Source organism: Dermochelys coriacea, chromosome 2, assembly GCF_009764565.3.
Source record: "Dermochelys coriacea isolate rDerCor1 chromosome 2, rDerCor1.pri.v4, whole genome shotgun sequence".
In the NCBI taxonomy this organism is placed as follows: Eukaryota; Metazoa; Chordata; order Testudines; family Dermochelyidae; genus Dermochelys; species Dermochelys coriacea.
The window spans coordinates 53,976,998-53,994,730 of NC_050069.1; the positions used below are offsets into that span (position 1 = coordinate 53,976,998).

Below are 17,733 nucleotides of genomic sequence, written 5' to 3' on the forward strand. Positions count from 1 at the left end.
TGCAAAACCAAATCCTGAGCTGGTTCAGATTTGGGGGCTTGGAACCCCCCAAATTCAAGGAATTTAGCATAAATATTTGTCTTGGCCCAACTTTCTTAGAATCATAGAATCATAGAATCATAGAATATCAGGGTTGGAAGGGACCCCAGAAGGTCATCTAGTCCAACCCCCTGCTCAAAGCAGGACCAAGTCCCAGTTAAATCATCCTAGCCAGGGCTTTGTCAAGCCTGACCTTAAAAACCTCTAAGGAAGGAGATTCTACCACCTCCCTAGGTAACGCATTCCAGTGTTTCACCACCCTCTTAGTGAAAAAGTTTTTCCTAATATCCAATCTAAACCTCCCCCATTGCAACTTGAGACCATTACTCCTCGTTCTGTCATCTGCTACCATTGAGAACAGTCTAGAGCCATCCTCTTTGAAACCCCCTTTCAGGTAGTTGAAAGCAGCTATCAAATCCCCCCTCATTCTTCTCTTCTGCAGACTAAACAATCCCAGCTCCCTCAGCCTCTCCTCGTAAGTCATGTGCTCTAGACCCCTAATCATTTTTGTTGCCCTTCGCTGTACTCTTTCCAATTTATCCACATCCTTCTTGTAGTGTGGGGCCCAAAACTGGACACAGTACTCCAGATGAGGCCTCACCAGTGTCGAATAGAGGGGAACGATCACGTCCCTCGATCTGCTCGCTATGCCCCTACTTATACATCCCAAAATGCCATTGGCCTTCTTGGCAACAAGGGCACACTGCTGACTCATATCCAGCTTCTCGTCCACTGTCACCCCTAGGTCCTTTTCCGCAGAACTGCTGCCGAGCCATTCGGTCCCTAGTCTGTAGCGGTGCATTGGATTCTTCCATCCTAAGTGCAGGACCCTGCACTTATCCTTATTGAACCTCATTAGATTTCTTTTGGCCCAATCTTCCAATTTGTCTAGGTCCTTCTGTATCCTATCCCTCCCCTCCAGCGTATCTACCACTCCTCCCAGTTTAGTATCATCCGCAAATTTGCTGAGAGTGCAATCCACACCATCCTCCAGATCATTTATGAAGATATTGAACAAAACGGGCCCCAGGACCGACCCCTGGGGCACTCCACTTGACACCGGCTGCCAACTAGACATGGAGCCATTGATCACTACCCGTTGAGCCCGACAATCTAGCCAGCTTTCTACCCACCTTATAGTGCATTCATCCAGCCCATACTTCCTTAACTTGCTGACAAGAATGCTGTGGGAGACCGTGTCAAAAGCTTTGCTAAAGTCAAGAAACAATACATCCACTGCTTTCCCTTCATCCACAGAACCAGTAATCTCATCATAAAAGGCGATTAGATTAGTCAGGCATGACCTTCCCTTGGTGAATCCATGCTGACTGTTCCTGATCACTTTCCTCTCCTCTAAGTGCTTCAGGATTGATTCTTTGAGGACCTGCTCCATGATTTTTCCAGGGACTGAGGTGAGGCTGACCGGCCTGTAGTTCCCAGGATCCTCCTTCTTCCCTTTTTTAAAGATGGGCACTACATTAGCCTTTTTCCAGTCATCCGGGACTTCCCCCGTTCGCCACGAGTTTTCAAAGATAATGGCCAAGGGCTCTGCAATCACAGCCGCCAATTCCCTCAGCACTCTCGGATGCAATTCGTCCGGCCCCATGGACTTGTGCACGTCCAGCTTTTCTAAATAGTCCCTAACCACCTCTATCTCTACAGAGGGCTGGCCATCTCTTCCCCATTTTGTGATGCCCAGCACAGCAGTCTGGGAGCTGACCTTGTTAGTGAAAACAGAGGCAAAAAAAGCATTGAGTACATTAGCTTTTTCCACATCCTCTGTCACTAGCTTGCCTCCCTCATTCAGTAAGGGGCCCACACTTTCCTTGGCTTTCTTCTTGTTGCCAACATACCTGAAGAAACCCTTCTTGTTACTCTTGACATCTCTTGCTAGCTGCAGCTCCAGGTGCGATTTGGCCCTCCTGATATCTTTCCTACATGCCCGAGCAATATTTTTATACTCTTCCCTGGTCATATGTCCAACCTTCCACTTCTTGTAAGCTTCTTTTTTATGTTTAAGATCCGCTAAGATTTCACCATTAAGCCAAGCTGGTCGCCTGCCATATTTACTATTCTTTCGACTCATCGGGATGGTTTGTCCCTGTAACCTCAACAGGGATTCCTTGAAATACAGCCAGCTCTCCTGGACTCCCTTCCCTTTCATGTTAGTCCCCCAGGGGATCCTGGCCATCTGTTCCCTGAGGGAGTCAAAGTCTGCTTTCCTGAAGTCCAGGGTCCGTATCCTGCTGCTTACCTTTCTTCCCTGCGTCAGGATCCTGAACTCAACCAACTCATGGTCACTGCCTCCCAGATTCCCATCCACTTTTGCTTCCCCCACTAATTCTACCCGGTTTGTGAGCAGCAGGTCAAGAAAAGCGCTCCCCCTAGTTGGCTCCCCTAGCACTTGCACCAGGAAATTGTCCCCTACGCTTTCCAAAAACTTCCTGGATTGTCTATGCACCGCTGTATTGCTCTCCCAGCAGATATCAGGAAAATTAAAGTCACCCATGAGAATCAGGGCATGCGATCTAGTAGCTTCCGTGAGTTGCCGGAAGAAAGCCTCATCCACCTCATCCCCCTGGTCCGGTGGTCTATAGCAGACTCCCACCATGACATCACTCTTGTTGCACACACTTCTAAACTTAATCCAGAGACACTCAGGTTTTTCCACAGTTTCGTACCGGAGCTCTGAGCAGTCATACTGCTCCCTTACATATAGTGCTACTCCCCCACCTTTTCTGCCCTGCCTGTCCTTCCTGAACAGTTTATAACCATCCATGACTGTACTCCAGTCATGTGAGTTATCCCACCAAGTCTCTGTTATTCCAATCACGTCATAATTCCTTGACATCACCAGGACCTCCAGTTCTCCCTGCTTGTTTCCAAGGCTTTGTGCATTTGTATATAAGCACTTGAGATAACCTGTTGATCGCCCCTCATTCCCAGTATGAGGCAGGAGCCCTCCCCTCACAGACATTCCTGCCTGTGCTTCCTCCCGGTATCCCGCTTTCCCACTTACCTCAGGGCTTTGGTCTCCTTCCCCCGGTGAACCTAGTTTAAAGCCCTCCTCACTAGGTTAGCCAGCCTGTTGGCAAAGATGTTCTTCCCTCTCTTCGTAAGATGGAGCCCGTCTCTGCCCAGCACTCCTCCTTCATGGAACTCCATCCCATGGTCAAAGAATCCAAAGCCTTCTCTCCGACACCACCTGCGTAGCCATTCGTTGACCTCCACGATTTGACGGTCCCTACCCAGGCCTTTTCCTTCCACGGGGAGGATGGACGAGAACACCACTTGCGCCTCCAACTCCTTTATCCTTCTTCCCAGAGCCACGTAGTCCGCAGTGATCCGCTCAAGGTCATTCTTGGCAGTATCATTGGTGCCCACGTGGAGAAGCAGGAAGGGGTAGCGATCCGAGGGCTTGATGAGTCTCGGCAGTCTCTCCGTCACATCACGAATCTTCAGGAACCTCTCTCAGTAGCTTTGCTTTCCCGGATTTAAATCAGAAACTTTTTGAAAATAATTATTCTTGATTGACCAAACCTGTGACTCTACATGGTGAGAGTCCAGAACCAGTGCTACAGCCAAACCCTGCTGCTCACCACCATCTCTAGCTATTTTGCCTTGTTCATTTAAGCCTGGAAGTGAGTTTCCTTAGGCTCTAATATCAATGTGTTAACAGATAGCAAGTGTTGGGCCATGATATGTGCTTGTTGTGGGATATGACCGTATTGGTAAGCTTGCATCCCCACTTGACTTTTTACTGGTGGCTTCTTTTTTTTTTTTTTATTACATTCTGTGCTCTGTAAAGTCACCCTTCAGTATTGCATTATATCTCAGCCTCGGAGACAGGTAATAATATGTTATGAAGTCAGTGGACTTTAACTTCACGGTGGCATGTGTAAGAGAAGTGATGGAGCGAGAGAACAGACAAACCCTTTTTCAGTTCACAGAACCCCAATTCTTTATTAATCACAGCTTGCTCACAATGACATACAGGAAAATAGCACTAATGAAGAGTAGGATATGCAGGCAGCAACCTCCAGGGGGTAGGGACAACTTCAAAACGACAGCTCTTTCAGGGGTTATGTTAGGTTTGGTGATACCGTACTTGGCCCAAGCACCCTGTCTAATTATTCCTGCCGCATCAGCCCTCTTTTTTTCTAGATGTCTTTAAAGTAGGTCAGGTTGACTAACACTGAAGAGGAGAGGTCATGTTGAGTGGAAATCAGCAGTGTTAAAAAAAAAAAATACAACAGCCAGTTCATGGGTTCCAGGTGGAAATATTCAGAAGCCTCTTGTATTTTTACACATGTAACACAGTAGCTTCAAATGAATATCATAGATCATGGCATCTACAGATAAAGCCACTTGATGTTGATTAATTGCTCCATCAATAAATCTTCAACTGGTGAATTAAGCCTGTGAGATAATTAGGATTTTTTATGGCTATTGTGTACCATTTAGGATTTTTCATAGCTAGCTGTTTATGATACTCTGCTTCCTAACTTTGGCTCAGATTGATGTCACTTGCCTTCTTATCAGTAACTCTTATTAAAAAAGCAATATTTGTTGCCTCTGATCTGATGAAGGCAGACAAAATAAACATTGCAAATAACAGTTTAATCTCCGGTTCATTTTAATGCTACCAAGGATAGGTGTAAATAAATTATGAACACACAATGTTTTAAGAGCTTTTTATCTGGACTGCTTCATGTGGAGTCACAATACCTGTGATCTAGTTATTGTTTTAACAGAGCTTATTGATTACAAAGCCTTCTGGGTTATTAGGCGATGATTGGTCTCTAGCACCATAGACTTACTATTGACCTCATTGGATGGTTAGAATTAAAATGGCAGGGAATGGAATTGGACATGGGCTGCTTCAAATGAACAGACCTAGCAAATTCAACTGAGTGGAAATAGACAACATCAAAAGCCTGTTACAGGACATGTAAGATTATGAAATAACTTGCATAATGCAATACTTGTATTTTTTAACAAAAATGTAAGTATTTACAAAATAAGATCCAAGTTTTTTTAAACATCAAGCAAATCATTCTGCAGAGAGACCATATTGTTTTTATTTTTGTTTTTGTTTTGTTTTTTATTGAGTTCTTGATTTTTTTTAAACCATGTCATACATTTCCCATACTGATATCGCATGATCCGTAATAATATAGGCAGGGGAGTTTACTAATGGTGGGGAGGTGTCTCATCCACCGTTGCTTTTTTCAGCCAGACAGTTCCACCTGGAGCTCCTTGTTTCTACGGACCTCTGCAGCATGCCTCTCCTGGAAAACATCAAGAAAGGAAAGGTCAAACCTCTTCTTTGCTGCACCTGTCCAGGAAGATTCTTAATGGAAACCCCTTGCTCTCTGTGCACAGGTCCCCTGTGCATAGATAGCCTCAGTAGAAAAACAATCTTTAGAGGGTACTGCTCATAAAGGATGAAATTCCACCAGGCCAGCACAAGGCCTATTCACTACTTAAATTCAACTTAAGTCCTATTTTGAGGTCTTAAATAGGATTTAAGAGTGACATAACCCCTGTGGCATGCCCTCTGCATAGGAGGGAATTTCACCCTAAATTTAATCTCTGCCGAGGTGAATTGGCTCTAGGTAATTACCTTCTTGCTAGCAGGTTACCATATCTTATGTGAGAGGTGGTTATTATTACTGTTCGTATTACAGTCGTACGTAGGAGCTGCAGTTAAGGATCATGACTCCATCAAAATAGCCAGAGAGCTCATAATCTAGATGACAGGACACAACGGGAGGAAAACTAGACCTATATGATGGGGAAGATTGTGGGAATGAGTAATGAAATGAGCAGAATTGAACAGAAAAGCAGAAATCGCAGATCATCATTTACCCTAACTGGTGCCAGCAGGAGAAATTTATAGGCATCATTTCAGAGGTAGCTTTTAAGGATAAGTTGACAGTTTAATTTATACTTATGTGGAGATGTTCCAATGCACGGGGATGGCATGTGAGGAAGCACGGAGGTGATTGAGGGAGAAGTGGACAAGCAAGCAATTGAGGTTGCCCTCACTGGCAAAGTAAACGCCAGGATCAACAGCCTGACAAGGTACTATCCAGACACTGAACTCGTGGAAGACTTGGAGTAAAAAGGGAACAATTCTAATTTAGGGCTAAATTCTATGCAGATGCAGTGTGAGGAAAAGGACTTAAGAATCCCTCCACGAAGGCATCTGGGCAGGATGCAGGCAGAATGTCGCATGGTGACAATGCCTGTCAGTAGGGGTAGCAGAGCCACACTGGAAAAGAATCAGAACAACCCCAAATGGACATGAATCAGATCTGCATTAGTGAGCTTCTGAGAACCGTGGACATCCTTGTCAGAAACAAGACACCAGTCATAAATGCACTCCATAACTAGCTTGCAACTTTCACAGTCAAAAGGCAAGGAGAGACTTTACTATAGTCTCCAAGGTCACAACTCATTGTGGTCTCATCCAAAGGAGCTGCTGACAGACTGAAGCAGTCATCTGGATGAATCAGACTGCACATTAGCCAAAACATTTCAACAGGAGAGTTTCTTGAAGAGAATGGTTCTCTGTCCTATGGCTGGGGACAATAACGTATCTTCTATATGCCTAGAATAAGTCTTTGTACCAAACGAGATGCTGCTGCAGGGGACAGACACCCAGCCACCTCCTCTGCAGTCTGTGCTTTAGTTTCTATAACTTTCAGAGACCACCATTATGCCAGGGCAGTATCCAGGTATGAAACTCCTCAGGGTTCAGAGGGATATGGGAATTGAGAGTTCCCACTCACAACTGATACTAACTGTTAGTGAGTTAATGCCCACCCTCTTTAGAAGAGCTGGGGATTCAGACATGCCTCATCACTCTGAAGGAGACCACAAAGAACGCTATCTGAAGGACAAGAGGCTTTACAGCTGACATAGGCATGGGATAGCTCTTATATTGAAATCGGTGAAATCACCAAGAAGGGGCAATCTGAGTATTCCAAAGATGAGGTTGAGCCAGTGGTGGATTTAGAGTTAGTGGGGCCCCGTGCTCAGCTTCATTTTTGGGACCCAGCCAAGAAAAAGAATTCTATCTTATCTCCTCCCGCCCCCGTTTTTTTCATTTTTTTTCATCCTCCTCCTCTAAGTAATAGGAAGTAAATGAAAATAGTGTGAGGTACCTTGATTGTTTTTGTAGTCTAACTTATTTAAAACAACACTGTCAAGGAGGATAGGCACAATCCTGGGGCTCCCAGAGACTTGATTGAAACAGCCTGTTACGTCCTCCTTTAGGGTATAACACAGGATGCTGCCCTCTCTTTCTTGTCCAGCTCTGCTTCCTGATTTGACATCTCTGATGCCAATTATCGACAGTTAACAAGGTGAGATGGCGTAAGATGAGTGTAAGATGGAGAAAAGCGTAGATCTACAATAGACATCCCTCTTCATCAGGGACAATTGAGAGGTATATATACTGGTCTGCTGACATATTAGATGCTTCAAAATAGCAGCTCGTATTGAATCCCGACAGAGAAAAGTTAACATTCTCTGCAGAACAAGTTAAAAGGACTTTATCACATCTGGTTCCTTTCCCTGTGCTTTTGCTCTCCAGGCTGGGAGGGTTGCATTAGGAATGGGAAATATGCTCAGCCCCTGGGGATGTCTATTGAAGGGGTCCAAAAATAGATCTAATCTCCCTCAATTAGGAGAGTGATTGCAACACAGTCCATTATGGATGTATGTGATTAAATATGAGATGCATGATTTATTCCACATTGTTCATAAATCCCGCTTAGAAGCCAGAAATTAAACCCAAACAAACTTTCTTTGGCATTTTTTCTCTTTTAACTTGGGGCCTTTGATTTCAAAAACACACTCTTAGTCAGAAAAGGGAACAGATAAACAGGACTGAAAGCATATCAGAATTGGGGATAGTAGAGAACTAGCTGGTATAGTCTGAGAAGGAGGCCAAGATTTTTCAAAAGCGATTAGGGATTTTGAGTGCTCAGCTTGTCATAGATTCATATATTCATAGATACTAAGGTCAGAAGGGACCATTCTGATCATCTAGTCCAACCTCCTGCACAGCGCAGGCCACAGAATCTCACCCACCCACTCCTACGAAAAACCTCACCTATGTCTGAGCTATCTTAATGGGACATCTTAATGGGACATGGTTTTCAGAAAGCCCTGAATACTCATCCTCTGAAGATCGGCCCCCTTTGAGGTGCCTCAAGTTAAGGGATCTAAAAATGGAGTCACCCAAAATCACCAGTCACTTTTGAAAATTTTGACCAAAATTCTTGCTGCAGGCTGTGGTGTGTAGTCATGTCCTGATTACCTTTTCTTGGAGACGTTCAATAAGAGCGGCTAAATTAGCTTCACGATTTTCTTTGATCTGTTCCATTTTCAGTATCAGCTTTTCCTCTGCCATTTTGCTGAAGTTATTGTTCTCCTCCAAAGCCTTCTGAAGGACTTCTCGCTCATGTTCTCTCTTTTCTGCCAGATGTTTCAGCACCTGGGCCTCCTGGGACTGGGAAAAAAGACACATCATGCTGAGGCAATAGTCTAGGGAATGTCAGAAGACAGTGGATAAGGCAATCTGAGTAAATAAAAAACATTAATAAGCAAGTCTTTGATTAGAAAGGGCAAATGCACTGAGTCTGGATTTTTGTGAGATCTGCTGTTTTGTTTTTTCTCGAAATGCTTGGTAAAACTAAGTTAATAAAATATATGTAGAGTAAGAAATTAATACATTTATTAATAGTGGCAATAGATCTGAGGGATATTCTGGAAAAACTGTTTCCTCCCACATCCATTATAAGCAAGGCCCATTTCAATAACTGAGGTATGAAGATACTGAACATGTGTGAGGAATTAAAATAAGGAAACCTCTGAAGGAGAATATTTGAGAATTCTGGATTAGGAAGGCTACCATGTGATACTGTACCTGCCTTAAATATTTCAGTGGTAAGAGATGCAGTCATTTATGCATGAGCATTTTATTTCAAAATGATATGAGATTTCAGTCTAAAAAGATATACTCTTTTATAATTGGGCTTCAGAAACAAGAGCTATGAATTTTTTTGTTTTCCTCAAGCTATCTTTAGAAGTACATGTTGAAATGGTCACATATAGGCTTTAAAGTTAACATTTCCTTAAAATGACTGGAGGAAGTTCAGATTTGATCTGGCTCCATTTTGTTTCTGTTAACAGGAAGAAGGTTATTTTTCCAAACAAAAGGCCTAAAACAATTTTTTTAATCAAAAGCTTAAATTCTGCAAAGACCATGAAATCTATAGAGGATCTTAAATGCATGCAATCTGCACCCTGAATTCTATTACCCTCACTCATGAACACAATTGCCAGAAACATGAGCTTTGCTGTTAGTTTAGAATTACGTTTAGGACACTGAAGTTCACTTAAAACAAAATGAAACCACTGATCTTCTGATGCAAGTCAACGAGGTTGCAATCTTAAAACCGTCCCAGGAGATACAGTATATACAGGGCCTTATATTGATAACTTGTTAGTCTGGGTATTTGCCATATATTGTACATTATGAAGAGTTCTGATCTCTCAATATAAATGGCCTGGGTATGTTTATAAACTCTTCCATAAATACCCCAGGGTTTAGCAACCTGGAATGGGACAGGAATTTGAATGGACGATTTCCATTGTGAGATGAACACTAGTCAAGCTACATGAAGTGGCTGGTGCAAAATAAATGGAAAAGAACCAGGGGTAGAGCCTCAGCTAATGTAAATTTTTCCATTGACTTCAGTTTTACCACAGCTGTGAATCTGGCCTTCAATGGTCCGATCGCCATCATAGCCTAATAAAGCAAGACTTGGAGGGAAGCCAAATTGTTTTTTGCACTGTAGTGGTGGAATGGGATCTGCCTCAAAAACATATGGAAAAAGAACATTTCCTCCATGTCTGATTAAAGTCTGCAGCACATGTTGAAGGAGCTAAGGCAGTGGTGGGCAGGGACATGCAGGCTGCTGCTTCCTGCAGCTCCCATTGGCTGGAACGGCGAACCGCAGCCACTGGGGAGCTGCGGGCAACTGTGCCTGCGGATGGTCAATGAAAACAAACTGTCTCGCAGCCTGCCAGCGGATTACCCTGATGGGCTGGGTGCTACAGCTTGCCCACCACTGAGCTAAAGAGTGATTACTACTAATATGACTGTGATTAGCAAACTAGCTCCTTTGTTATTTCTGTTGGAATTCAGGGGCTCCAAAAGTAACATGCATATAATTCCAACAGAAGCAGAAAGTCTATAGTTTACATACTTTGTCTCTTCCTGTATGTACTACTGTGCAAACTTTTTGGCAATGATCTGGTTATTAATTCCTAGACGTAACATTCCACGCTAGAGCAGAAACAACTTTCTTTCACACTTATAAATATCATCAGATGATCATTCTGGGTCAGACTAATGGTCCAGCTAGCCCAGTATCCTGTCTTCCAACTGTGGCTGGTGCCAGATGTTTCAGAGAGAGTGAACAGGGCAATAATTATGTTAGCCTCCCGGTCATCCTGTCCCAGTTTCTGGCAGTCAGAGGTTTAGGGACACCCAGAGCATGGGGATCCCTGATCATCTTGGCTACTAGCCATTAATGGACTTATCCTCCATGAACTTGTGTAATTCTCTTCTGAACCCAGTTCTACTTTTGGCCTTCACAACATCCCCAGGCAATGCATTCCACAGGTGGACTGTGTGTTGGAAAAGTCCTTCCTTCTGTTTGTTTTATAAGTGGTGCCTATTAATTTTGTTGGGTGACCCCCTAGTTCTTGTGCTATGTGAAGGGGTAAATAACACTTCCTTATTTACTGTCTCCACACCATTTTTGATTTTATAGACCTCGATCATAGCGCCTCTCAGTCATCTCTTTTCCAAGATGAACAGTCCCAATCTTTTTAATCTCTCCTCATCTAGAAGCTGTTCCAAACCTCACATCATTTGTGTTGCCCTTCTCTGTACTTTTTCCAGTCCTGACGTATCTTTTTTGAGATGGTGAGACCAGAACTGCACTCAGTATTCCAGGTGTGAGCACACCATAGATTTAGATAGTGGCATTATGATATTTTCTGTCTTATTATTTATCCCTTGCCTAATGGTTGCTAACATTCTGTTCACTTTTTCGACTTGCAACATTATTTTACCTCACAACATCTGCTTACAAATGTTGTAAGGCACTCTAGACGCAGATCCTTCAACTCATGCTGATATTCAAGTATGCTGAAAAAGGGCCAATGCAGCAAAGTTGTTTATGACCTTCATTTTTTTTTTAGTGGATGTTATAAAAATTAACTGTGACCCCAGTTTTTAAGGGGTGATTTAATAGGAGCTCCAAATCCCACATTTGGATGCTTACATAGACATATAGTCAACTAAATGCCCATTTTAAATGTCAAAGTGCCTGTAGAGCTTGCAAATGCAGACTATGGAGGTGTGACTTTTTAAGACATTCAAGTTGAAAATTGGGTTCAGGTGTGTGTATATACAAGGATTTTCTATTTTCCCAGATTTATCTACTTTCCTGTGACAAGCATATCCAAAAATATATTAAATTGGGTCTGTAGAGAGAAAAAGAAAGGATTACTCAAATAGCAGGAAGTGAACTAGGAGAACAATTCCTTTTAAAATTGAAATTTGCACTTGAATGCACACCATGACCATATTAGTTTTAAGGATATATGGGAGCAAGTTCCAATTATGAAAGGTTCACTCTGATGCTGCAAAATTAATCCAGTTGCTGGATTTTTTTTATTAACACATTCAGTGGGAATTGCATTAACTTTGGTGTATCTCAGAGTATTTGTATATTGAAAAGATAATGTTAATAGAATAGAATGTTAAGACAGGATAAAGGTCTCCTCCTGCAGTGTAAATGCCAAAGTAAAGACCAAGCATTTATAGAAAAACAACATTGAGGTCAAGGAATGACATTTTCAGGGGAAATGAATTTAGGTGTTTTCTTGCTGTTGCACATCGAAGTGAGGGAATGGGGTAGAAGTAGACACCATGCTGGCTTGCACAGCACTGGTTCTTCATAGATCGTTGCCAGTACATCTCATTCCTCACATGGGACACAGTATGAATTATGATGTGTATTGCTATAGAGTCTAGATGCCCCAGCTGCGATAGAAACCCCACTGCGGTAGACACTGTACAAACACACTGTGAGATACAGCCCCTGTCCTGAAGAAATTATAATCTATATAGATAAAATGGACAAAAAGTGGGAGGGGAAACAAATGCAGTGTAGTGAAGTGACTTGGTCACGCAATAGATCAGTGGAAGAGCTAGCGGTGGAATCCATGGATGAAATCCTTCCTCTGTTGAAGTCAAAGGCAAAATTCCCAATGACTTAAGTGGCCCACTTTTCATCTTTTGTTTACTGAGGCCTTGTCTAGTGCCCATCTCAGTAGTGCACACCCTTTCTGGCATCTGTTTTCCAGTCTGTATCCCCTGTTGAGCCAGCAGTGCTAAACTGTGTCATGGCTTTGCAATGTGGAGAAATTTTCAGAGGTGTCTTGTTGAGACTATCATTTGCTCTCATGTAGCTTTACGAACAGTTCTTGCATATAATTGATATGTGTGAAAGACATTTGCACAGAGCTTATGCATGCTTTTGGGCTTTGTGCATGTCAGGTCTATAATTAGCTCACATACATTAAGTGAATACATGCATATGGCTGTGTTCCCAATGCTGCACAGTCACAAAGAGAGGCCATGCACTGAAAATCTGGCTCTGTAAATTGTGAACATCTGTATTTGATGGACTCAGAATGAGGCTTGTTTCTTCTTTAGCTATTTTAAACAATAATAATAAAATTCCTACTATTTTCCCCTCTAGATTTGTACTAGTGAATGAAGATTTGTGAAAGGAGCTGGATTTACCACCCAGAAGCCAGGAGTTCTCTGTTAAAAAAACAGTCGCACACCATTGGTAATGGCAATGCAAAATTCTCCAACCCCACCAGTTCACCTCAGCCTAATCCTGGAGTGATTATTTCTAGCACTGAGAGCATGGGACAGTCTCCAGGCCTATTCAATCCTTTCCTCTCTAGCAAAAGACAGTGGTGGGGGCAGAACAGTTAGCGCTGACAGCAGGTAGTTTTTACAATGGAGACAGCTGTTTTTTTGGGAACTGTTTTGAGGCCACCAGCACATTTCATGGAGGCCATGAACCAATTGTCTGATGTTAACAACATTTAATCATTGATTGAACCAACCACCTAGATATCAAAAGCTCCATAGCTCATTTACTAAGTCCTTGAGCCATAGTATTCTATTTTCAGTATTTAATGCATCTTTCTGAATAAGTCTGTTTCTAATTACTCCAATTTTGTTTTATACTGATAATTAAATGCTATCCATCTAGCTCACTGATTGGCTGGATCTGATTACAACTGGCATAATAAAGTGTCTGAATCTGGTCTGAAATTTTTCTTTTTAAAGCAAACTTGATGTCTGGTATATTAATGTAAAATGTGGGTTAGCAGTTTGACAACCGTGTCCCTTCCATGAAGCATCTCAGGGACTAGACAAAATGCATAGACCTTCCATTAACATTAATCATGTGTATGGGGATGAGAATAGACTTGCTGGTATACATGAGTTTTGAAAGTGCAATTTCATTTTTTTGTGAGTTTTCTACTGGCTTCTCTGTAACTGACTATTTGATTGTGTGGTATTTGAGTTAATTGTTTTCTAGACTGGCACAGATAATATACAGCTAACCAGGAGCTTTACTAAATCTGAGTCCCTTACATTTCATTTTTGATTGCCCCTATTTTAGAACACTGTAGGGAATAATTTTGGACTTAACTGGATTCATATATCTACCTTTTCATTTAATGTGCTTTAAGGGAAAATATTTTGCCATGATATGTTGATATAACCTACTTCTTCCTCTAATACCACATTACTGAAGAAAATTAAAGGCTATTCCCTGGTACCCTAAGTAAATGGTAAATAGCTCTTAGCATTAATTTTAAGTCAAAAGAGAAATGTCACACTTGGAGGGAATTCAATATATTTTGAGGCTGAGTTTTTCAAAGCTAAGGGATTTAGATGTCCAGTTTTCACTAGAAATGTATAGGAATTGGGTGTACTCATCCTTTAATGTACACATATTTTTGTCTGTAATTAAATATTTGTTATTTTTTTAAAGCTTAAATACCAATATAACCCTTATAGAGTCAATGGGACTTCATAGTGCATAAGGGGTCATCCACATGCATCCCATTGCAGGGTGAAGGCCTAGAGTAGTTACTGCAGTCAGTGACAACTCTTTTCTTAGCAGAATGGCATTGCCTAAGCCCTTTGGGTGGGGCAATTATAATATGAAAAGAAATGTCATAAGAAGCCATGGAGTTTGATACATTCAAATGCTACAAAATACAGTTGTGCTTGAAATTAGCTGATTTCCCTTTGAGATGTGAGGACAGGATTTCTCAGTTAAGGTGCTCTTTCGCCTCAGTTTGGATTTTTATGTGTGTGCAGAACAATGTTTTTGTCTTCCCACGGCATGCAACATTTAGGAGTATATAGGACAGCATTGTCAGCATTGTTGTCCTCAAAATAGCATAGATACAGTGGACTTATAGGCTGCTTCTGATTTCACATGGCCATGTAGCCCTATTCCGAATAAAGGGCCCAGGTTAAACGTATTGCTATTTTGAAAAAAATAAAGCTCTTTCCACAACTATTTCAACAGAAGTTCAATTTTAAGACTCCAGTTTTCCTTCTTGTTGTTCGACTCCTTTTACAAGCCAAGGTGTCAGTGTTTGGTGGTGAAGGGGAGGATACTAAAGAACAACATCCTATTTCTGAGTATACCACACTGTGTTTGGGATAATTTTCATGCAAAATATGGTTCTAGGGCCTCATATTTCTAGTGGGCTTGGGATCAGAGTGTGAGTAAGACTACAATGAAATAATGATATATGAAATATAACAAAAATGAAAAATGGCTTTATCCAGCTCTCCTCTCTTCCAGAGCTAACTCAGATGTCTGACTCTCAGTCAGAACTTTATATCTAGTGCCCAAGCTCCACCCTGTAAATAACATACCTCTTCCAATAGGCAGACCTCTAACACCTTTATTCCTTATGCTTTCTTGGGGAGAAACTGCTGTGTGAGGCATACACAGAGTTATTGTCAACGGACTTTATTAACAGCAGATGGGAGAACAGTGCACTAGAATGTGCTGTAACTTGTATAGATGCACCATAAGTGGGAGCTATATTACTCATTACACTGCAGGGCTCATTCTGTAAAAGAACTGCCCTTCATTTTGTATTCTATCTCCAAACAAACACAGCTGCCATGCAGAGCAGCCAAAAGGACAGTAAAGATTTTTAAACAAAAGGAAGCAAAACAGAAAGGAAAACTAGCTAGATGGGGGAGAGAAGTGGCAAATGCTGAGACTGTCTATGTGCCCACTGTTTGCTTTCCGATTTCTCTCCCTACTGACCTTTCTAAAAATTTGTAAGTGGAAAACAAATGTAGCCTCTTACTCCTTGGAGATCTCTGGGAAAGGGAGTATTTCAGGCCCCAACGTTGCACACGCAATCAATTAGCTAAGCTGTCTTGGTATTTTATTATCTCTCTTTGTGGATGTAGTGCAAATCTTTAATTTTCCATTATTTTCCAAGCTCTTGGCATCAGAATTGTTTAACTGAAAAAAAGCAAAACCCTATTTCACACACATTCAATAGAGAGGCCCCCTTTTGCATTTGTTTATTCACAAATTATATTTTCCCCATAGGAATAATTTTAATAATTAATAGTCATGCTGTCAGACTTCATGTTGTGCCAGTCATAATAAACTGATAGCTGGAGATCTGAGCTCAGGAATAACCTTGGGACTCCTGTGTCTTGATTCATACATTCCTAGATTTTAAAGCCAAAAGGGACCATAATGATCATCTAGTTTGACCTCCGATATAACACAGGCTACTGAATTTCACCAGTGATTGCTTTATCAAGACCATAACGCAGGGGTTCCCAAACTTTTTTTTGCTGGCACAACCCCATTTTAATGAAGTATTTCCTGTGAGGGCCCCAAACAGCATGGAAGATGCCATTTAGAAGAACAAAATGGCATCCTCCATGACAGTGTGACCTCGCACGCATCATACGTGCTCTACCAAATGGCTTCCTCTATACAGTATGACCTCATACATATGATGCATGTGAGGTCACGCTGTGTGGAGGATGCCATTTTGTAGAGCAAAATCACATCCTCCATGCATTGTGTCCTTGCACACATCGTATGTGTGAGGTCACATTGTGTGGAACAAGCTGGCTTTCTCCCATAGTAGAGATCACTGTAACTCCATCTGCTGATGATGCAACCCCATTTGGGATTGCAACCTATAGTTTGGAAACTGCTACTATAGCTTGTGGTTGAGCTATAGCATATATTTTAGAAAGACATCTGTCAGAGGGAAGGAACATATGTGTTTTGTAGTGTAAGTAAAATAAAGGGGGTTTATCAGCCATAGAAAGCCTTTGAAAATAAAGGAAAAATATGTAACATGGCCTTGAAAAAAATAGCTTAAAAAGTGGGAAGGAATGTGACATCTAACAAGACAAGTTTTGGGGAGAATGCAAAGCTTGGAATGTGGATTGACGGGAAAAACAGGACCTAAAAGGATGCTGATAAGATAGGAGGAAAAGTCCTTGAAAAAAGCCTCTAAATTATAGAAGATGGTGACAATTTGGTTAAAAGTTCTGTGGTGAACTCTGACATACCAGTGTTTATATTGGAGAAAGGGACCCAGTATCACACTGCCCAAAACTGGTTCTAAGCTACAGTTAGCAATTGGAAGTGACACCATTTGTTTGTTAAAGAGTTTAAAAAGATGAACTTTTAAAGGTTCAATACTAATACCTGCCTGGCCAGTTGGAGCCAGCCAACATGAGTTTAAGCACTCCTCTGTCTAGCCCTTTCATGAGTACTCTGATCAAATGCTTATGAATATTTGTTACTGTGTGGGTGTAATAAGTGCTTATTATTTAGACTTTTTAGGCATGTTTAAAGCAATTGTATAAATATCATTTGATTTTTGGATTGAATAAAGGAATTTGTGGTTGAATTAGTGTCAGGCAATATCCTGTATTAATAAATTAAGAATAATTTCAACCACATCCTATCTTTGAAGACTTGAAGTAACAGAATCCACCAACTCCCTAGGTAAGTTATTCCAACTATTAATTACCCTCATTGTTAAAAAAATGCCCTTTATTTCTAGTCTGTTTGTCTAGAGTCAGGTTCCGGCCATTGAATTTTGTTTAGTATCACAGTTTGTCTTTGAGTTACTGTTTGCAAAAGGTAGCTTCTGGCACTGACCTCCCATGCTATTGCATGCAAAAGCATTTGGAAGGGGCCAAACCAGCGCAACATGTATGTAGCTTCAAAGCTGCAAAAAATTAAAGAGATTTCATTAGCCCTTCAGGATATGGGGTGAGTGGCTGTGTGGAAGGGCAAGGGCATGACCTCTTAGACACGAGGAATAATGCAAGAATCCATGCAGAATCCTTGTCTCTGTCATATCCCCCACCTCCTCACTGTTTGGCGTTTCCTCCGCAGTGCTTCCCAGTCTCATTCCCCCATGACAGCATTGCTGATTGTGTGGCCCTAGTGCTAATAAGCCTTACTCAGTTGGGTGAAACTAACCTCT

The 17,733-nt window shown here is 41.7% G+C and overlaps 1 protein-coding gene across 1 annotated transcript in view; it reads right to left on the minus strand.

Annotated features, from left to right (window-relative positions):
• Window positions 1–5,113: 5,113 nt before the first annotated feature.
• The window catches only part of STMN2 (stathmin 2), a 53,389-nt gene continuing 40,769 nt past the window's right edge, over window positions 5,114–17,733 (minus strand). The window contains exons 4-5 of the mRNA XM_038392928.2: window positions 8,372–8,563; window positions 5,114–5,330 (exon numbers count right to left, since the gene is read on the minus strand). Coding sequence (XP_038248856.1) covers window positions 5,271–5,330; window positions 8,372–8,563 — 252 coding nt within the window. The 3' untranslated portion in view covers window positions 5,114–5,270. The remainder of the gene's footprint in view (window positions 5,331–8,371; window positions 8,564–17,733) is intronic.